Genomic DNA, 22150 nt, shown 5'->3' on the forward strand with positions numbered 1-22150 from the left:
TCAGCTGACAGGGGTCACCAGGCACGCTCAGAGAGCACACTTCATGGCCCCTCCCAGGGATCCCTGGTCTTTGTCACTTGGCATGTTCTGAGGCTCAAGGGGGCTGCCGCTTCCCTCAGGGACATCCTACCATACAGCCTTCGACGCGTATCCACCAACACGCACATCAGGCCTCCACACTTGCTGTGCTTGGCCCAGGTGGCCTGCCTTCCTGACATGCTGGCTTCTCCCATCCAGCCCTATGGACCCCCGGGGCAGTGCCTCTGGAAGACTGGGTGTGGGCAGGGCCAGTGCTCTTGTGCTGGAGAGCGAGAGACACACAAGGCCCACGGCCCTGCCCAGGGATATTCGCCAATGACAGAGAAGTCATCCTCTGCTCCAATGCTTTATCTCTCAGTCTCTCCATCTGCTATGGCATTTGCAAATGGGGACGAGAGCCCCGTTTCACAAAAGCCGCAGCACAGAACCCTTTCTCTGCAGCGCTGACACCTTCTGCTCTTTGTGTGCCATTCTCCTCGGTACCGGGGGTCCTCGCCAGTGCCTGCCGGTCAATGCCAGCGCCAGTGGGTGACCTTCCTTCAAGCCGCTCCAACTGCTCTCAGGACCCTGCCCTGGTTCAATCCTGCCCTCGGGTCCCCATTAGTGTCAGATAAAACCCACCCTGAGGAAGGCCCGAGGCCCCAGACTTTTCACTCCTGTCTCAGCTCCTTCTGTGACCCCTGACCCCCACTGTGACTCCAAACCCACTAGCAACACCGACCCGCTCCTTAACCTGACCCCCTCCACAAACCTCAGTCTCCTCCATGAGCCCCAATGCCTCCCTCCGTGACCCTCAACTTCCTTGCTGACCCCTGACTCCTTCACGATCCCCAATTCCGTCGGTGATCCTCGACTCCCTGATGACACCTAACTTCCTTGGTGACCTCTACTTGGGCTCCAGCAGACACACCATTCTCAGAGGGGGCCTGCTGGTCCCCGCCCTGAACTTCTGCACACGTTTCTGCTCTGTGGGCCCTGTTCTGTGCCACGGGCCCTCATCAATGCCCACCTGTCTACGCCAATGCCAGCTTTCTACTTAGCCTCCCAGACTCAGTTTGGGGGAACTTCAAGCCTGACGTGCCCACCCATGGAGGGGTGACCCCCTTCTGCATTCCCACCGCCTCTGGAAACACTCCTCTCTCCCATGTGCACGTGAGCCCCCGAGGACACGGCTTATCCCTGCACCCTGGCACCTGGCACAGAGATGGAGCCACCGGCAGTGAGCACTGGACACTGCCCAGTGAGGTCAAAAGGTCCACTGAGGCTCAGCGTGGCCACGCCTTCCCGGACAGGCCGCCTTTGGAGTTGCAGGCGAGGGCAGAACAGCAAAACCACTCCAGTCTCCTCAGGGGCCAGGGAGGAAGGAAGGCAGTGAAGTCCCTCACGGTCAGGGGGGACTTGCAGGGGTGCCGTGAATCCCCCTCTTCTCGCCAATTCCCCTGATGGTGGGAGGCTTGGGGCACTGTCCGCCCTCCACATCCACAGAAGCCTGTCCCACGCACTCTCCTCTTTGTATGGCTCCCGTGTGTTTCTGTTTTCATGTTCGGCAGAGCCAAGGTCACTCGAGCAAGAGTGACCCTGAACTGGATGCGGACGAAGTCTGGCTCATTCTCCGTCTGTCGGCACCCACCAGACACAGGCAGATGGAAGTGAAGCTGGAGGCCTCGGCTCCCGGCTTCCCTGGCCCTTCTGTCGAGAGCAAGCCCCCAGATAAAGGTCACACAGGAAAATGAGCTCCTCTGTGGCTTTTCAGAAAGCAAGTCCCAGTGGGATGCAATCGGCAAAATGCAGACTGTGGGAAACTGAAACGAACGATCTGGTCTCTGGAACAGAAATGCTGCAGGAAGAACCAGGCTTGGCGGGGGTGGGGGGAGCCCGGCCAGTGAGAGACTTCCTGTCATGTAGAGGAGAAGCCAAGCCCCGAAGGCTGTAGCCATATAATTCCATTCACCATGACATTTGGGAAAAGGCAAAAGTACAGGGACAGAAATAAAATCACTGGTCACTAGAGTTGGGGGTGGGTGGGTGTTACCTGCAAAGGGACATGGGGGGGAATTTTGGGTAAAAGGAATCTATTCAAAGTCCCTCCCCCTCCCTCCACCGACCCTTAAAGACAAAACTCACAGGTGTCAGCCTGGCCCTAACTCTTTGCTTTTCTAGGTCAAGGTGCCCTACATTCTCAGAAAACAGACCCCGAATACAAAGCATATTCTCCCCTAGCCTGACCACAACCCGCATCCCAGATGAACCCCCCAAAAACCTGCTGTCTCCTGCTCTGCCTGCCCAAGAACCGACCCCCTCCCCACCGGGGCACAGCTGCAACTCCCCTCACATCTTTAAAACAAAACACAAAAAAAAACACACAAAAAAACACACAAAAAAAACCACCCCAAAAAGCCCTTAAAAGGTCCAGCCCGGCAGAAACTCCCCTCTCCTCCCTCCCGAGGGAATGAACTCTGCCCTGCTTGGTGCTCCACTCTGTGCAATTCTTTGCCACCCACATCACCAGCCACCCTAAAAATGGAATTTTCTAGATCTTGATTGTAACACCGGCTGCACACTTCTGTGAGGACTCATCAAACTGTACAGCTTAAGAAGGTGTGTTTTACTGCAGGTAAATTATACATCCACACACCCGAGGCTCTGAGGGAGAGAGACTTTTAAGAGTTATTTATCAGTGGCAGTGCAACTGCAATCTTGTTTAGATCCTGGATTTTTGAAGAAGCATGGAAAAAAAAAACCTCTTGGTCAATCAGAGAACTATGAACAAAGGCTCCTGAGCACCCAGGATCCTGAAGCTGGCTGCTGGCTCTCAGGGGTTATGAGGACAATGGCACAGAGCTGTGTTCAAATAGGAGAGGCCTTGGATTGTGGAAGGCCCGACTATTTTCACATTTTCTAGGAAATGTTTCCAATTGGCTAAGAAATCCTGATTCCTTTATTCAGAATTCACACGTGACTATTGATGAAATAGGGTTGCTTTAAGATAAGCAGGGGGGCAGCGGGACCTCCATAGCAGGTGGGGGCTATGTTCTTTGGGACTTCCCAGCTTCTGCTCTGCCCTTGGGGTTTGTTTGAAGTGTTCCACGATAAAAAGCTTTGTTTTTCTTTAAAGCACTCTCAGGCGCCAGACGTGAAGCCAAGGTCTGTGTGGAGGCCACTTGGGTGCTCCCTGCTTCTAGCAGAGCAGAGGAGGAGCCCGGCAGCCTGGGCCTAGGAAGGTGGCCCTGCTCAGCTCTGCCACCACCGCTGGTGGCCATCACCGCGGACCCAGATCCTCGGGGGTTTTTTCCAAGAGAAGCTAAAAGTCTGGGTTTTAGGTGTCACCCTTTTCAATGTTCTAATTTAAAACAATGTTGTAATTGAAAAATGTAAAACTTTCTTGGGGTGTCTGGGTGGTGACTTCAGCTCAGGCCATGATCTTGCGGTTCGTGGGTTCGAGCCCCACGTCGCGCTCTGTGCTGACAGCTCAGAGCCTGGAGCCTGCTTCAGATTCTGTGTCTGTCTCTCTCTCTGCCCCTCCTCAACTTGTGCTCTGTCTCTGTCTCTTAAAATTAATAAATGTAAGGGGAAAAAACAAAGTCCTAAATAAAAAATAAAAGTTACAGGGAACTGTCAAGGGCCCGAAGAAGCCAAGATAATCTTTGAAGAGAACAAAGCTGGAGGACTTGGGCTACCAGAAACCAAGTCCAGAAAATGGGATAGTGGTACTGACGAGGCAATAGAAAACAGATCAATAGGACGGAAGAGCCTAGAAACTGACCTGCATTACCTGGTTTATATTGCCAGTGACACTGAAGGGCAGTGGGAAGAGAATGCCCTTTTTCAGCACCTGGCCTTTTTCAGTGGATGGATACCCAAAGGGGGGAAAATGAACCCTGAAGCACCACACACAACTCAATAATGCCAAGTCAATGTCAGCTGCGCAGAGGTCTAAGGTTAAAGGCTACACCAAGGAAGCTTTCAGAAGAAAACATGAAGAGAATGTGCTTTATGACTGTGGCATCAGTTAAGATTTCTTAACCTGGACACAGAAACATCAACCGTACAGGTTTAAGGTCAACCAGAAGGTTGACGAATTGGACTACGTGTAAGTCAAGCACTTCTGATCGTCAAAATGCAATAGTAAGAGAGTAAGGAGCAGGTCCCGGAAGGGAGATCATATTTGTAGTGCATTTATCTAACAGAGGCCTCATATCTAGAATATAAAGAACCCTGACACATGAACAGGGCCACTAACCCAGTGGAAGAAACGGGCAAAGTCTTGAACAAACAGACGTTTGCAAAGGTATCTAAATGGCCAATAAACATTACGACAGACAAGTTTGTAGGTCTTCAGAGAAACACAAATCACGACAGGAGGCTACCACACGCCTGTCTGAATGGCTGTGATAAAAAAGGTGATACTAGTAAGCATGAGGAGGGGACGTGCCCACAAGCTGCCAGCGCCACGTCACAGCACACACGGATCAGAAGCGTGGCCGTATGGGGACTGAAACACACCTACTAGAATGTTCATGGCAGTACTGTTTGTAACTGCTCTCCCGACTGGAAACCATTGAAATGTCCGTCATCATCGGAATGAATAAATCCCAGGCGACAGAATGGAACACCCAGTGAAACCAAAGAAGTCCACGTCACCCTCAGAGCGCATGCTCCGTGACACCGGCGACATGGGGCCGCTTTGGCTACACACGTCCTCCAAACCGTGCACTCCGACCCGTGTCCTTGTGTTTGCATGTTATACGCACTTCGGCAAAAAGGTGACAAACAAAAACAAAGCAGTCCTTCCAGAACTGACCTTCCCTCGGACCCTCCCTGGTCTCTGGCTCCTCGTCTCCCCCGGTCTGCCACGGGGACCAGAGAGAGTGGCGAGGGGCCTCACCCTGCTTGCTACCCACAGCTCGTGCTCAGTCTTAACACAAGAAACAAAAGCCTGAAAGAAAAAGCCAGTGTCTTCCCTCCAGCAGGCTGGCCTCTCTAGTCTCTCCATCTCCTGCTGCTTGCAAAGGGTCCAAATCCCGTCACTTTGGGTTTGGCTCTGCCCCCTTGCCCTGTCTACGCCCAGAGGCGCCTGACCTCCCACAGCCGCTCTGAGCAGCGGCCTGGTGCACACTGGTCCTCCAGGCTCTTCGCGCCCAGCCAGGCCCGTGGTCCCGTCAACTGTGCCCTCACCCTGCGAGCCCCAGACTCCCTTCTCTGGCCCCCCCATCTCTCCCCGCCCATGTCTTGCAGCACATCCCCCCTCCACCTGCCTCCGGACGGCCCTTCATCCACCCCCCATCAGTCCATGCAGGTCCCTGCTGAAGTCGGGCAGTGTGGCAAAGGGGGAAGTGTGGCTCGTGCAGTCTGCAGGCGTGGCTTGATGAGCTGGCTCTGCGACGTGAGAGTTAGGCAACTTGGGCAAACTCCTCGGCTACTTGTGCCTCAGCTTCCTCATCCGCCAAGCGGAGTAAGAAGGTGAGACAGGATGTGATATTTATAGCAAGGATAAAAATAATACACGTGCCATTCAAGGGCAGGGCCATGACCATGGGTGCCAGGACCTGGGCAAAGCGCTTACCGATGATGATGTCATTTCAGAGTCACAGCCCCAATGAGATATGGACCCTTATCATTTCCAGAGCATGGAGGTAAGAAGATTAAGTCATGGCCAACGTCTTCACGTGCCTTCTAGGAGATGGAAGCAGGACTAGAACCCTGATCGTCACCCAACTCTGGGGCCTAGAACTTGCCCAGTGCACTGTGAGAGTCCCCTGCGGAGGGCATATGCGACCCAGCCCCAGCAGCTTCCACACGGTGCAGCGAGGGACAGCAGGCGCTGCAGAGCGAGCGGACACCACGAGGGAAGGCTGAAACTTCAGGATTACAGGGAGGGAAGGGCAGTTTTAGCATCCCCGCAAAGAGAATCTACAGGCTTCAGGTGCCCCTGGTCTGGGGGTTTATTTCAGGTCCACCTTCCAAGGCCAGAGAGGTGATGGGGAGGACGGTAGCTCCACGTGCTCCCACGGCACCCCCGCATCCTGGCTTGGAGTGTGGGGGGACATCTCGGCTTTACAGACAAGGGAACTCAGGGCCACTGGAAGCTGGGACGGGACGCTGGTCCCTGATCCTACCACATTTTTCCCCCCGAAATACTTTCCACCCCAGGAAATACTGGCCCAGCCCCGGGTGCAAGAGGCCGGATGCCTGCTGGCCTGCCGGCCCTTCCGTCCTCCTGCTGGCCCCCTGTGGGCAAAGCCCTCTGAGCCTCGGGGTAAGCCAGCACCTTCTAGGACCTGCTCGACACCACCTCCCGCAGCACACCCTCCTGCCCCTCTTTCTTGGAGCTCCCGGAGCCTGTGTCCCCCAGCCTGGCCCTGAGACCTCCCAGCCACACGCCCTGCCTGGCGGCACAGGGCTGTCGCAGAGGCCACGGCCAGACGATGCACACGAAAGTATCTCATGAAGCATTCTGCCAAGCACCTCTCACGTCCCGGCGGCTGTTTTGTTACTGTAAACACCACCTTTGTCTTCTTGACACAAAATACACTCCAGACTCAGCAGAGTCCCTAGCAGGAAGGCGCTAGGTGACGTCATCCCCATCGCCTCACTTAGTGCTCACACAAGCCCCAGGGGGTGGGTCACTGCCTCCACTTAGCAGAGGGGAACACTGAGGCACGGGGGAGGGAGGGCCAACCCCATGATGTGAGCTTGAACACGGGGACTTCCTCTGTTTTATCTGTGGCTACCTGGGACAGAACGGGGCCTCACTAGGTATTTGCTGAGCTTTCTGAAACGGGAGACTAATGTCTTGGCAGTGGTATAAGACCCGAGTCCCCTGAATATCTCCTGGATGTCTGAAGACTGTAACTTTTCCAGGGGGGACAATGGTTACCAAAACCTGGAGAGGGAATCAGGAGGGGGTGTGATCCTGAGCGCCCAGCCTGGGGAATCCTGGCCGGAGTGTGTGACCCAATGGCCTGCACCTGAGACCCACTCCGGGCAGGGCCGGGTCCCGGGGCTCCCTCAGCGCGGGACCTCACTCAATGCTGCCTGCAGGCATCTGAGGTTGGGGTTTGGGTAAAACACAGCCAACAGCGAATGTGAAGAAGTGACCTGGTTGCAGGAAGGTTCCAGAACTCAGTCTCGGGAGGACAGTGGTTTCGTCACCCCATCACACCTTCACCGTCATGCTTCTGTGGCTAAAAACCAGCTGCACTCTTACTTAATATTTCCTTTAAGCTAGTTCACCTCTGTACTTCAACTTTCTTACAAGGAGGCTTCTGGAAGGTTAAAAAAAAATCAGTAAAGTAAAAAGAAAATGGGGGTGCCTGGGTGGCTTAGCTGGTTAAGTGTCCGACTCTTGGTTTTGGCTCAGGTTTGGGAGATCGAATCCCGTGTCGGGCTCTGCGCTGAGAGAGAGGAGTCTGCTTTCGGATTCTCTCTCCCCTTCTCTCTCTGTCTCTCCCCTTCTCGTGCTCTCTCTCCCCCCAGAATAAACTTAGAAAAATAAAACATTAAAGAAAAGAAAACATGGTCATTAGTAAACTAAAGCCGGAGACCGTGTGTGATATTGCGACTTATAATAAATACATGTTTGGGTTTTGTACTGCTTCCAGCACAGAGCTCCTAAAATCCTTGGCATTTCCTAAGTGATAAACACAATAAAGGTGTCTTCCTTTCCTCATAACCAGCCCCTTTCAGCCACGCTGGAGTTTAAGTGAATAAAGCGATTTCTGGAAAGCCCCAAAGGACAGGGCTGATTGCCAAGGCAACCAATCATAAGGTCAGGGGGTGTGAACTTCCAGGCCTGCCGCTGACCTCCAGGGAGGCAGGGGGGTGGGGGGTGGGGATGGCGAATGAACTCCCAGCGGCAGATGATCTAATCGGCCGCACCTGCACCTACATAACAACTCCTCCATAAAAACCCAAGAGCACAGGGTCTGGAGAGCTTCAAGTTCAGGTTGCCAAACGTTTCCTTGAAGGTGCTGGGAGGGCGGTGCCCCCAAGGAGGGCAGGAAGCTCCACAACCTTCCCCAGACCTTGCCCTCTGCCCCTCTTTCATCTGGCTATGACTGACTTTGTTATTTTTTTTTTTAATTTTTTTAATGTTTATTTTTGAGAAAGAGAGACCGAACATGAGTGGGGGAGGGGCAGAGAGAGAGAGAGAAAGAGAGAGAGAGGGAGGGAGACACAGAATCTGAAGCAGTCTATGGCTCTGAGCTGTCACCACAGAGCCCGACGTGGGGCTCAAACCCACTAACCATGAGATCATGACCTGAGCCGGAGTGGAACACTTAACCGACTGAATGCCCCATTCCCCGGCGCCCCTGGCTATTATTGTCTTCTATCCTTTAAAATAAACTGGTAACCCAGTAATACAGAAACTGCCTTCCTGAGCTCCGTGACCTGCTCCAGCCAATGAATGCAACCTGAGGAGGGGCCTCCCGGGAACCTCAGTTTCTAGCTGGTAAGTCCAAGTGATGCTGGGACTTGAGACTGGTGTCTGAGGCTGGGGGCCGTCGGGCAGGACCGGACCCCCCGACCTGTGGGATCCGAGGCTAACTCCAGGTGGACAGTCATACCTGGCGGCACCCTGAGGCTGGGCGAGAGCTCCCCGCACATCCGGTGACAGAAAAGTACAGTGTGGGGCTCGGGGAGAGGAGAAAAACAGTTCTTTTCCTCTGCTGTCGCCCCACGGTTCTACGCCTCAGGCTGCTCTCTTCATGTGAAAAGGGAAGTCGGCAAGCGTTAGGTAGGAAAGACGCAGCAGCGCCAAACTGCAACCCTGGCTGCGTCAGCAATGCAGCAACTCCCGACAGTGGTCCCGGGCAGGAAACAGCTCCGCTACGACCCCTCTGTTCACAAAGCTGTCACAGACAGCAAGATCATGGGCCTGGGGCGAAGTATTCACTGGGTGCCGGCTGCAGCTCTGCCCCGTGCTGATGACCTCAGGCAGCACTTTTCACGCCCCTGAGCCTTAGGGTATCTACCTGTGAAATGGCACCTTCTGCTCTGGTCCCTGTGAGTGCCAACGAGAGACTCAACTAAGAGAACTGACGTAAAAGAACCTCGTCAACCCTAACGCGCTGTGGCAACACGAGGGCCACCGATAAGGCCACGCCCCCGATCCAGCCCCAAATGCTGCAAGGCCGCCTGCACCTCTGTCGCCCGGCTCTCTCCTGCCCGAGGCCCGAGGACAGGGTGCCGCTGGGACTGACGGACGGGCTCTGGGTGGCGGAGGGGGATCCGGAGCACTGTCACTTACACTGGCTGAATTCTGGTGAACTCGGGGAGCTCGTCTTTTTTCTTTCTGAAGAGGAACCAGTAGGTCAGGAGGCCCACGATGAGTGAAAACAGAATCATGTCCGTCATGCTGAAGAGAGACACTTCTTCAGCCACTGTCTTGGGCGCGGTGGCGCTGGCATCCACACTGGAATCGCCCATGGTGACGGGGAATCTGCAGGGAGAGGAAAGGACGTGTGTGAGCAGGGAGAAGTGAGGGCCACTGAGGCCTGCGGGGATGCAGCCCCTGAAGCCTTCAGCCTGGGCTCCCAGGGCCCCAAGGGCTGTCGCGACAGGCAAGGCACCAGGGCAGGAGCCGCCGGCGGGCACAAGACCGCCGGCCCCGCCACCACGCAGCTGCGGCCTCGGGTGGAAACTGAAATATTAAGTGGCCTTGCAGAGTCCAAGGGCGTCCTACCGCTGGAGCGGGGACCGGGCCCCCTGCAAACAGAGAACGGAAGCCACAGACTCCCGGTGACACCAAGCCTCCTCCACCCCACACGGGCTTGGAAGGGTTGGTTCCACATGCGAACGGGGGCCATTTCGAGGCAAATATTTCCCCCAACTATGTGAAAGTTGCCCCAAACCCCGCACATTCCAAAGGCCCCCAGGGCTGGCCCTCAGATGGCTGCTGGGAAATCACTTCTGAGCCCCGGGAATACACCGCCTGAGGAGCGTGTCTGTGTCCCCGACACCTTGGACCGTGCAGACGGTTTACGTTAAGCATGTCATTCAGGGTGAACTCCTGGGTCCCTGGATCGCATCGGCTGGGTTTGACGGTGGTGCGGGAGACGGGGTAGACACGGTTAGTGACCGACGAGGCTGACTCCTGTACAAACCGCGCACGTGAAGGCACCAGCGAGCTCCCCCGGTTGGTAACACTCTATACGCGTCACATTGCCGGGCGTGTTAAGCCCTGTCTGCTGACTCCGCAGGCAAGGCCCACTGGAAACTCATGCCTGGTTTCTCCCGGACTCAGCCCTGTGGAGCCTTTTCCTTTGCTGGTTTCCGTCGGTGCCCTGATCTTTCTACCATGATCAAGTGCAACGTGGGGAGAGAACTTCCTTGAGCTCTGCAAGTCCTGGAGAATCACGGAGCCGGATGGTGGTCCTGGGGACCCCCAGCACAGCAACCTCATCCGTTCCCTTGAAAGATGCCCCCCTGGTCCTTCCACCCCCGAAACCCAGCAGAGAGGCAGGTCCGAGTCCACGAAGGTCGACGTGCAGTACCTGAAACCCCCAGCAGGACACTTCGGCCGCTGAACGAGGCTGGGCTCACCTCTGCAACCACGCGTCACTCGATTTCGCCATCACCACTCTTAACCAGGTGGCTGCTTTCACCACTGCCATGCTTCCCGGCCTCAGTGGCGAAAGTCTTTGTCACATCTCGGCAGCTCAGACACGTGGGATTGCTTCACATCTGCCTTCTGTTCGCTGTCCCGGCCTCTGGGAAACAACACTGGGCTGGCCCCCGCAGCTGCCCTGGCATCCGACGGCCCCAGGCTGGCCCCTGGCATCCCGCTGCCCCTCTGGAGCCCATCGGGTGTGGGCCACTTAGAGCAGACCCAGGGGCTTAGCTCTGCTTTCTCACTCATCTGAGGTGCTCTCCTAATGGCTGAGTTCCTGCAATAATTGTACTTGATACATTTCATACTTAAGGATGGACTCGCGCGTCTTGATGATTCATTCAATGTTCGTTCCGCACATCTTCCTGGCCAACCCTGCCAGTGTGGCTGGCATGCCCACAAGTCTTCTGTCTGTCAAGCTCTCACAGAGCCATGGAGGGAGAGGGTCCGTCCCACAGGGTCACGGGGTGCAGACCCCCCGAAGCCTGGCTGACACAGGAAAGCCCCCCACTGGCATCCCTCACAGAATAGCAGAGGTCAGCTCCCTGTCCCACGGCCCTTTCTCCCTCCGACTCTGGTCACCCTTACTGAGGAGAGACTTCTGACCATGAAGCAAGATGACCAAAGACCATTCCCCGACACATACGCAAGCCGCCTGTGCCCTCTAAGAAAGTTCCTTCTGCAGGGGCTCCCGCAGGGACGGTGTGCTGGAGGGCAGGGGATTCACACAGTCCCACATTGGGTTCTGGCTGCCCAGGCCACTGGCACAGACTCAGAAGGGGCCTGCCCCACACAGAAGCCAGAGGGAGCCTTTTAAAAAGTAAGCCAGATCATGTCCCCTCCCTAACCCAAACCCTCAAGCGGCTTCGTGTCCTACTGAGCACAAAACCTAAACGCTGGCCGACAGGCCCCATAGGGTCTGCCCCCTGCACCTTTCTTACAGCTCTCACCTCTCACCACCAGTCACACTGGCCTCTCTGCTGCGCGCCAAGCCTCCAGGTCGGCTCCCCCTGCCTCAGGGCCTTTGTACATGTTAACACTGTTGCCTGGACTCGGTTCCTCTAGTTACCTGTGGGTTTCTCTCCCTCACTTCATTCAGGTCTCTGCTCAGATGTCACCATCTCAGAGACTCTGCCTCTGTATAACAGTTTCTGGTCATTCTCCCCCCACCCCCGTACCCCCTCCCAGCACCGATCACTACCTGGCATTATGCTACATGTTTCTCCCGCTGACTGCAGGGTCAGCCCACAAGAGCAGGACTTCGCTGTGTTCGTAGCCCGACACACAGATCACCAGGTGGCTTTATAATCTGCAAAGCACCACACAGATACACGCCATCGCCACAGTTTGTGAGGCCACGCTCACTCGCCTTCACTCTGGCTCTGATACCTGCCCTTACTGCCTCCCTCGGCATCCAGGCCACTCCGCTCAAGTTCAGAGGAAGGACCCCATATATTCTCGCACCCCGTGGAGGCAGCCAGGCACCGCTCAGTGGAATGCTGACTCTCCGCAGCAAACCAGGGAGGGGCTCGGGCTCTGAGGCCCTACCAGGACCTGGGGGCAGGGTGGGGGGGGAGGTGGGAGGAGGCAAGGCCAGCACTCAGGGGTCTCAAAAGCACTGAGAATGTCCCCAGAGCATCTCTGACTGTAAGGTGTAGACAAGAGTGGCAGAGGAGCAGTAGAAAGGACCTGGCGAGCTTGATCATTTTATCCGAGGCCTCCTTCTACCGCGGGGAAGTGAAGGCTCCAAGGAGCGAAACCAAGAAAGGGGCCCCAACTTCCCAGGGGAGGGGTGTGTCCAGGGCCCGTCTAGGCCGGATGACTTGTCAGACACGAGTCTTTCCCCTGCTCTGCTGTGAGCTCCTGAATGAAGAACAGTATTGGAAGTACCTCTGTATCTGGCACATGGTAGAAAGGAAGGACTGGCAGGCTGGCAAGAAGGAAGCCATGCTGAGGAAGGCCCTTTACCCCTACGCTTCCCAAACGAGGATGGGAGCAGTGTGCCTGGGGCTGAAGCTGTGAACGAGCTGAACCATTATTTTCACACCGAGTCACTGTTTTCACACTGAAGCACACACACAAGACACCCACCTCTATCCCCAGCCTAAGTCTCTGCGTCCCTGCCCCAGTGCCTTTACATGTGCCTGAGATGCTCTTCCTCCAGCTGCTTCCTGCTTCGGACCTGAGGTCTCACAATCTCAGCTCAACTGTCACTCCCAAGCACAGTGCCAGGGTCATACGTTCCTGGCACAGTGCCTGGCACACAATCTAATGCAGAATAACTATGCATGGAATAAATGGAAGGCGTCAACATATACATGATGACATGTGGAATATAAAATTTGCATGAACCAATAACACATAACGAGCAGACTTAAAAGACATCTGGGGCTGGCGGTGTGCCCAGGTGGTAATTGGCTAGGACGAGGTTCCCAAACTTTCTTGGCTCATGGAGCCCCTGGCAGCTCAGTAAAATATCCGTGGTCTCCTCAGGCCTGAAGGAATACCTAACAGCTTTGCTTATGAAGTAGTCAGGTCCAAACAGCCACTGAAAACCCAGCGTGGGAAAGACACAAGTCATCCAAAGGAAGGCAGCATGATCTAATGTTAAACACTGTTTAGCAACCCAAGCTGGCGTACTTCACGCCGAGTCTGACAGATGTGACTTGCACCGCGCTGGGAAATGCGGTGCCTCTGGGAGTTTGCCCTGAGCCACCTCCACACGGTCTGGTACAAAAGAAGCCACTCTCCTCTGATGTCTGAAAGACTGTGACGAGAAAATCTTGGGCATCCTGCCTTACATGAATGTCCCCCACTTCGAGTATGGCAGAATTACTGCAAGGCAGTCTGCCAGAGGCAGTCCCAAAGGAGAGTCTGGGAGCCCTGGGCACTCTCTCTGCTCTGGAACAGTCTCTAGTCCATAAGCCGCCTCTTCCTTCCAGATTTAGTGAAAAGGAGGAACGCTGGAAAGCGCAGAGCTCTGGGGGTCTCTGCAACACTTGTGCGCAGCAGAAACAAGAAACAAAACCAAAAATGAAATGTACATGAGAAAACAGAGCAACTTCGTAACTAGAGCAGGCTCTCAGCCACAGGGCTGTGGCTTTAATGTCCTCTGGAAAATTAGGCACAGAAAAAAGGGCACAGCAAAGGAGTAGCCCCCCTGCGTCTTGCCAACCCCAAACAGAGTAGGTCAGATGTGATCTTTTACCAAAAGTTAGGTCTGTTCAGAGAACTTTCATTTTTATCATAAAACACAATTACATACAGAAAAGGATGTACGTACGGGGCGCCTGGGTGGCTTAGTCGGTTAAGCATCTGACTTTCGCTTAGGTCATGACCTCGCAGTTTGCGGGTTCGAGCCCCGCATCGGGCTCTGTGCTGACTGCCAGCTCAGAGCCTGGAGCCTGTTTCAGTCTGTGACTCCCTCTCTCTCTGACCCTCCCCTGCTCATGCTGTCTCTCTCTCTCTCTCTCTCTCTCCTAGAAAAAAAAAAAAAAAGAAAAGAAAAGGATGTACGTAGATAGGCAGACAGATAAAAAAGTATTCCTCCTGAATTCCAACAGTTGATGCCGCAGGCCAAGGGCAGCCTGTCCTGGTACTTCTGAAAAGGCAAACACGGCAGAAGGGCTCTTTGTCCGCAGCATAAAACCATCCTCTAGGAAGTACCTGTGGCTTTGCATTTACCATACACAATTTTCTGGCCTGTAAACAAGACTGAGCGAACAACCCGGCAGCGACACTGGGGTGAGCTGGTCTCTTAAAGCAGCAACAAGGAGGGAAGAAGCCTGAGAAAGCGATTCAGTTGGTCCCTCAGGCGTGCACATCACCCGGCAGCAGTCACTGGCACCTCATGGCGTCCACCCTCAGCTGCAGTGGGAATAGCATCTACTCAAGTTCATAAATCTCTGCCAAGGAGCAGTGGTTTCAAGATGAGGGAAAACCGGGACTCCCGGGTGGCTCAGTTGGTTAAACACCCAACTTTGGCTCAGGTCATGATCTCACGATCTTGTGAGTTCTAGCCCTGTATCGGGTTCTGCACTGACAGTGTGGAGTCAGTCGATTCTCTCTCCTCTTTCTGCCTCTTCCCCACTTGTGCTCTCTCTCTCTCTCTCAAATAAACTTAAAGGAAAAAAAGATGAGGAAAAACCTCACTGAAGGGAGCCAAGCCTGCTCTTGCCTAATAGCTTATCCTCCAGAGATGGGGAGGTGCTCAGGGGAAGGGCCCTCCCCAACGCAGCCTCTAAAGAGTAGTGCTCCAGAGAGCACTGGAATCCTCCCTAGCTAGTGTGCTCACCAAGTTTATCCTTCCAACCGAGACATGGCCAGTGTGGATTTCTTCAGATTTAACCATTTTTAGGGTTCACTTGGATTCTTGAATCTGTAAGTTTGAGGACTACAGCCATCGTATCTTCGAATATCTTCTCAGCCCACCCCTTTTCTCCTCTGCCGGGATGACGATGACGTAAATGTGTTTTGTGACTGGTCCCCCAAGTCCCTGAGAATCAGTTCACTGTTTCCCGCCTAGTGTCTCTCTGTTGCTCCCGGTTGACTGGATGATTCTAGTAACTACTCCATCTTCAAGTCCCCCAGCTTCACCATTCTACTATGGGGCCATCCATGGAGTTTTCAGTTTTCACTATGGTATTTTTCAGTTCTAAGGTGATTGTCTGGCTCTCATTTACAACTTGTAGGACCCAACGTCAATGTCACCCTAACCACTGTTGATTGTTTTTTTTCTCATTCAGGTTGAAATTTTCCTAGCGTTCAGTACGGGGAGTGATTTGTGATTGTGTCCTGGACATTCTGGGAATAACGCTGTTACACTCTGAGTCTTATATGCTCTATTTTATCAGGTCTTCTCTGCCACCATGCAAATTGGGGGATGGAAGGCGCCAACTCATTGCTGTCATTCACAGCCATGTCCCAGCAGGTACGATGCCATGGGGGGAAAAAATGAGCTCTGGGGAAGGGGAAGGTAAGATCATCTGAGACAGTCAAAGAAGGAACACCTAAGGAATAACATGCTGAAAAAATGACCCAGGTCCAACATCCAGATAAGGAAGATAAGTGCATTTAGGCAGGGGAAGTGCGTTCCAAGGCTCGAACCGTGGAAGAATGTGGGGTGATTCAAGTGTGCTACAATGGGATGCCTTTGTACGTGTGGGTGCATGGGTGGGCAGTAAGAGACAAGCCTTGCGAAACAGGCTGAGACCAGTGTGCAAAGAGGCCAGGAGCCCTCTGTGTGTGTCTGGGGTCTCTGGGTCCTGAGCAGCCCAGGGAGTGCGGCATGATTGCAGCTATGCCATTGGTGGGAACCTGGACAACGGGCCTCCACCCACCATGTCAATACAATCATGAGGCCCTGACCAAGGCATCCTCATCTGGAACGTGCTCAGGCCAACATTCCACAGCACACCCTAAATGCCCCCAGCTGATGACCTTTCCCCCCACAAAACAGGCTTGTGTGTGTGGTCTGGAGGCACGTGACTGGCCCTGTGTCTGATGCAATGATGTAAAAGAGGAAGGAGGCCAGGAAAACTGGATGTGTCAGAGCATGACTTAGCAAGAAGGAACCAATGGAGTCAGCATCACTCAGCACAAATTGAGCTGACAAAGCCTCAGTGGAGCAGAGCACAGGCCTGCAGCTGGCTCGGAGGACCATGTGGGCTTGCTCCTACCTGGCCTGAACTCCAAGTGGGGAGAACCCACAGCTCCCCTAACACTCTTGGCAAATAATGGGCATCTTGTGGGTGTAGTTAGGAACGCTATTAAAAGTTAGCACAGGACAAGTGATGGGCACAATGTACTCCACAAGAGCTCTGTGAGATAACAGAAACTATCAATGCTGGTCTCTGCCTCCAGTTCCCGGGTCAGAGCTCCTAAAACCCTTGTCACTTCCTAAGAGCAAAAAGAGCATCCCTCATTCTAATGAGACTCTGGGCAGGCTCCTGGATGGGAGATGGTCACCAGAAAGATCAAGACATGATTGGCAGCTTGGAACTTTCAGCACTGCCTGTCCCCTTCTCTGGAGAGGGAGTTCGCGACTTAGGATGCTTGCTGAGGAAGGTTCCACAAAGATCCCGATAGTACAGGGTTCAGAGGCCGAACTGCCTGACACTGCAGAGCCTGCTTGGGATTCTCTCTCTGATGTTTACTCTCTCTCTCAAAACAAACGTTAAAAAAAAAAAGAATCCAAGGATGGAGCGGTCCTCAAAACATGCCACAAGAGAAACAGTACAGGAAGGTTTACCATAAAGAAAAGAAGATGCAAAGGGCCCATCAGCTCTTTGGGTAGTCAGAGAACAGAGGAGGGAAGGGCCTCTGAGGGCAGAAGTGAGCCCTGGTAATGAAAGACAGAGATTTGCATGCTATTCAACTAGAACTTTCTAACAAAGGTGTCTGAAGGGAGAATGAGCAGCTGTGAGGCAGGGCCTCCATCCCAGATGTGTCAACAGAGGGCTGGGTTCTCAATGATAGAGAGAGGGCCTGCCATCCCTGGAGCCTGGGCCAGAGACCTACCAAGTGTATGTTCATTAAACTGGACTGGCTGAAGTTGGTGACAATGCTGGGGGGAGGGGGGGAGGGGGGGCAAACCCCAAGTCTCTGACCTGCATTAATACTTAAATATTGGTTCCTGGGTCTCTTTCACCTTTGAAACACACACACACACACACACACACAGAATTCTAGTTCACGGTCAACAAGAGCCATGGAAAGCAAAGGCAGGCGACACAGAGTGACAGGGGATCCCACGACATAGCCTAAGGCCTCAGAAAAGAGGAAGAAAAACAGGGAGGCTGAGAACAGAGCTCTGAAAAAGGAAGGGGGAGGTAGTGACTCTGGATTCGGAAGCCAGTGCCAAGAACGGTGTGTGCTTCACACAGAGTGGGGCTTCCAGCACTCATGGGGAGCCCCTCTGGGGTAAATGGGGCTCCTGGCTCTCCAGGGACACCACCTCATGTCTACGTGGTGTCTTTTCCCACCCACCTGCGTCTGCGCAGACTTGAGACGCTGTTCCCCAGTGGCCTTGTCCTGATGCCTCTGGCTGCAAGGGGGAAGACTGCGAATCTGTAAAATGCGGCAGAGAGAGGGAGTTCCAGACTCAAGACTCCAGGGCCACACAACCATTCGTGTCTAGAAATTCCAGCCTCGGCCTTGACAGCCTCCAGCCACAGGGAGCCTCACTACCTCCCATCCTAGCCTCCCCCAGCACAAATGCTATATATTAAAGGGTAAAAGGCCAGAAGCTGACCAGACATGGCTGTTTTCTCTCTAGACTTTTCCTTCACTTCTTCCATATATAAATATATCATACATTCACATACATTCATACAAAAAAGCAGACAAAATGTAGAGTTGACCTTTGAACAACACAGGGGTGAGGGGCACTGACTCCCCACATAGTCAAAAACCCACATATAACTTTTGGGGCACCTGGGTGGCTGAGTCAGTTGGGCATCCGACTTTGGCTCAGGTCATGATCTCACGTCTGTGAGTTCAAGCCCCATATCGGGCTCTGTGCTGACAGCTCAGAGCCTGGGGCGTGCTTTGGATTCTGTGCTCCCTCTCTCTCTGCTCCTCCCCCAGTCACAGTCTCTCTCCCCAACCCCCTCAAAAAATAAACATTAAAAAATAAAAAGATAATGTCTCCAATATTGGGGTAAAATGACACTGCTGCCGCCTTTCATGGTGCTCTAAAGGACACAATGCCATTTCTGTGATATTCTGCCAAATGTACACAATCTGGATCTTATCATGGTCTGATCCACCCTGAGGGACATACTACAAAGTGTGGCCTTTTTGGAAAATGTCAAGGGCAAATATTATAAAGAAACAATGAACTGCTTCAGGGCATAGAAGAGTGGTTATAGTAAAATGCAATCTTGGGCCAGGAAAAGAAAAACTAGTTTCTTTTGCCATAAGAGATGTGAATGGCAAAATATGAATAAACTCCACATTCAGAAAAATCATGTATCAATGTGGGTTTCAGGATGGGGATTACTGTACTATGGTTATGTAAGAATATGTCCTTGAATTTCAGAAAATAAACACTAAAGTTCTTAGGGATAAATGAACACCCTGTCTATAACTTATTCTCATGTAGATCAGAGAAAAATGTGTGTGTGTGTGTGTGTGTGTGTGTGTGTGTGTATATATATATGGGGAGAAAGAATGATAAAGCAAACATGGTAAAATGTTAATATTTGGGAGAACTGAGTAAAAAGTATTCAAGAATTCACTATTTTTGCAACTTTCTTGTAAATGAAACTATTTCAAAATAAAACAAGTTAAAAAGATACATGATCACTGGGGCATCTGGGTGGCTCAGTCAGATGAGTGTATGACTTCAGCTCTGGTCATGATCTCACGGCGCTTGTGAGTTCGAGCCCCAAGTCAGGCTCTGTGCTGACAGCTCAGAGACTGGAGTCTGCTTCAGATTCTGTGTCTCCCTCTCTCTGCCTCTCCCCTGCTCGTGCTCTCTCTCTGTCTCTCAAAAACAAATAAACATTAAAAAATTTATATATATATGATCATTGAAAATAATATGCTAAATTTAAACACATAAAGTTAAAGAATGCAACCCATACATGTACTAGTTGCTCTTATTCTAACAGTTTTTAAAGATTTTATTCTTGGGGCGCCTGGGTGGCTCAGTTGTTTAAGCATCCGACTTCGGCTCAGGTCATGATCTCACAGTCCGTGGGTTTGAGCCCCACATTGGGCTCTGTGCTGACAGCTGAGCCTGGAGCCTGCTTCAGATTCAGAGGCACACGCAGATTCAGGATTCAGGTCCTGCTTTTTTTCATGTATTAAATTATGAACATTATAAATTCTCAAATGTTATTGTAGCCTATGAACATAAGAATCACTTGCTGGATATTTTCACTATTATAAACAATGCTATGATAATCATGATGAGTGACAGCTTTTGAGGACAAATCTGCATGTCCCTCTGATTACTTCCTGAGAATAGACTTTCTGAATATGTCTTGGAAATATTTCTGAGTCAAAAGGAATAAATATATATATTTTTTAAGTAATCTCTACACCCAACATGGAGCTCAAAATCACAATCCCGCGATCAAGAGTCATATGCTCTACTGACTGGCCAGCCAGGTGCCCCAAAAGGAATAAATACATTTAAGGTAAGTCAGGAAATTTACTGTCAAATTATCTTCCAAAGAGTAATTTATTTTCAACATTTCTCTGCAGCTTTCCCTCTGCAGGACGCCCTGCTGACCCGGACAGAAAGGAACAACTTTACAAAGCACCGTGCTCACAGAAGACTGGGAGGAAAAGAAGTAAAAACCAAACCCTAAATCCAAGAATCAGTGAGCACGCCAGGGAGGCCATGATACCTGTGTCCCAGAAGGGTGAGCAGAGAGAAGAGTCCAGAAATATGGACGTTAGACCAGACGGGCCTTCTCAACGATGGGAATCATTCCCAGGAAATGAGATGCCCTGTGGTACAAAGTGGGAAAACTGTCTGTGGGGAGGTACCGGCCCGAGGTCATGGCCACATACCGACCCAAGGATCGCAGCTTGCAGCTTGGGGGACACACAAATCCCACCGCTTAGCCCTCCACTTGCTGTACGGTGTGCATTACCCGCTGCTCCTCGGTCCCCTGGGCCCTCCCCTGTCACAGCAGGGCAGTGGGTGCTGGGAAGGAAGGACCTGGGTCCTGAGGAAGCACGTTTCAATAATCATTTCCACCACCTGTGTCTGGAAACAGGCATGCTTAAACTCCCCACACCCATGACAACATCACATTCACACACACGGATCTCAAAACCTCTGTGAGCCTCAGTTTCTTCCTTTATAAAATGGGGCTGTTGGCAGAATCATATGAGACAAAGATGTGCACAGGGCAAACAATGAAGAAAAGAACCACAGCTGTTCGGTTCTGTGCCACAAACTAAGAGAATCCTTGTAGATATGTGACAGAATACTTCAGCTCTTCTCCCAGGAAGCCAGTCTGGGTGACTTCTAGAAGCTCCTGGATTTCCTGAAGAGTTTAGAGAAATGGACCTGGAGAAACTCAAAAAGCTCTGGAGAAATCCAACCTTTAATGAGGGGAAAGTAAGGTTCGGGTTCTGCGGTCTAGAACTCCTAGAATCTGTCCAATCCTGGCTTTCCTCTATCAGAGGACTTGCCCAGAGATCTGCCTCCAGCTGAATTGGACCTGGAGGGACCTTCCCTCCATCACTGCCTCCCCCCTCCCCCCGCCCCCGCCCCCGCCTGCTCCCTGGGGCCAACAGGAGCAGGGTGAGTTTGCACACATCTTTCAACAATCAACCTTGATCAGCTCACCTTACACATCTTTCAACAATCAACCTTGATCAGCTCACCTTGACTTCCAATAGGAAGGCCTTAATTACGTCTAACCCTGGTCACTTCATAGCTGACACAGTACAAGTCCTTCCAGTTAAAGGGGTGGGGGGCAGGGAGTGGACAAAACCTACTCTGAGGGGGACAGAAGACAATCCCTGGCAAAGGGCAGGCACAGAAGAGAGGCCCTCTAGAAGGTACTGTAACAGCTCTTCTGGCCTCACAGGTTAGGACTCTGAAAGCCCAGTGCCTACCATCAGTAGACCAGGCTAGCCTTTTGCAAACCGCAGTCTCTGGGAACTTCCACTAGCCAGAATGGAAAAATGGTGGCACCTTTATCCCACTTCACCTGGTTTCTGACATGAGGGGTAGCCCATACTTGTTCAGACCATGTCAGCAGGAAGACAGAAGAAAACAAAAACCTGCCTAGCCTTTATGTATTCCTCCACAGCGATAGTACTATGTCAAATTTTCAAATGCCCCCATTCCAGTAGCCGCTAAGGAAAGGGAGAAACTACCTACTTCTGCGTCGATTGGCTCTGGAATTCCTAGATTTCAGGCACAGCAAAGGAAACCAAGGTTACTTTCCAAAAGCAGTATTTGAGCTTCAACCAAAATCATGGCTTTTCCAATCAGAAGTGGTTTCACAGAGAAGGGACCGTAACCTCGAGGGGAGCAAACAACCCCAGTTTTCTCTTTGGTTTCTCTCTAGTCCACTGGATTATGAAAGTGTTAGTATCAAAAGAGACAGAGGGTCATAGTGAAAAGGGCGGAGTTCAAAAAAATGACATTTGGGTGTTGGCTTTACCTTCATCTTAGCAAATCACTTCTCCTCGTCGAGGCTTAGCCAGAGAGATAGGCTATTAATCCCGGTCTGGCTTTGGTACAAATGATGCCTGTGAAAGCATTCTGTGAAGTGCTGCAGAAACACTCATGGCTGAGGACAATGGACAATGGAGGTGAAACACTCCACTCGTGCTAAAAACAGCGGCTCTTCCACATCCGTCAAGTGCACAGCAGCATGCCAGCTGGACAAGGGAAGACTAAGTCAGCGAATGTTCTCTGCCCTTCTGCTGGGAGGAGACCAGTGGCAGTGACTTCATTGCCAAAATGAATGGTGCAGATGGCCAGTGCTAGTTCACAGTCGGGCGAGGCTGGTGTGAGCTAAA

The 22150-nt window shown here is 52.4% G+C and overlaps 1 protein-coding gene across 2 annotated transcripts in view; it reads right to left on the reverse strand.

The window, feature by feature from the left end:
- The window catches only part of POR (cytochrome p450 oxidoreductase), a 58481-nt gene that overhangs the window by 20770 nt on the left and 15561 nt on the right, over positions 1–22150 (reverse strand). For both annotated transcript variants that reach the window (XM_077777908.1, XM_077777909.1), the window contains exon 2: positions 9290–9481. In XM_077777908.1, coding sequence (XP_077634034.1) covers positions 9290–9468 — 179 coding nt within the window. In that variant the 5' untranslated portion in view covers positions 9469–9481. The remainder of the gene's footprint in view (positions 1–9289; positions 9482–22150) is intronic.

This window comes from Crocuta crocuta, unplaced genomic scaffold (assembly GCF_008692635.1).
Source record: "Crocuta crocuta isolate KB4526 unplaced genomic scaffold, BGI_CrCroc_1.0 scaffold217, whole genome shotgun sequence".
In the NCBI taxonomy this organism is placed as follows: domain Eukaryota; kingdom Metazoa; phylum Chordata; class Mammalia; order Carnivora; family Hyaenidae; genus Crocuta; species Crocuta crocuta.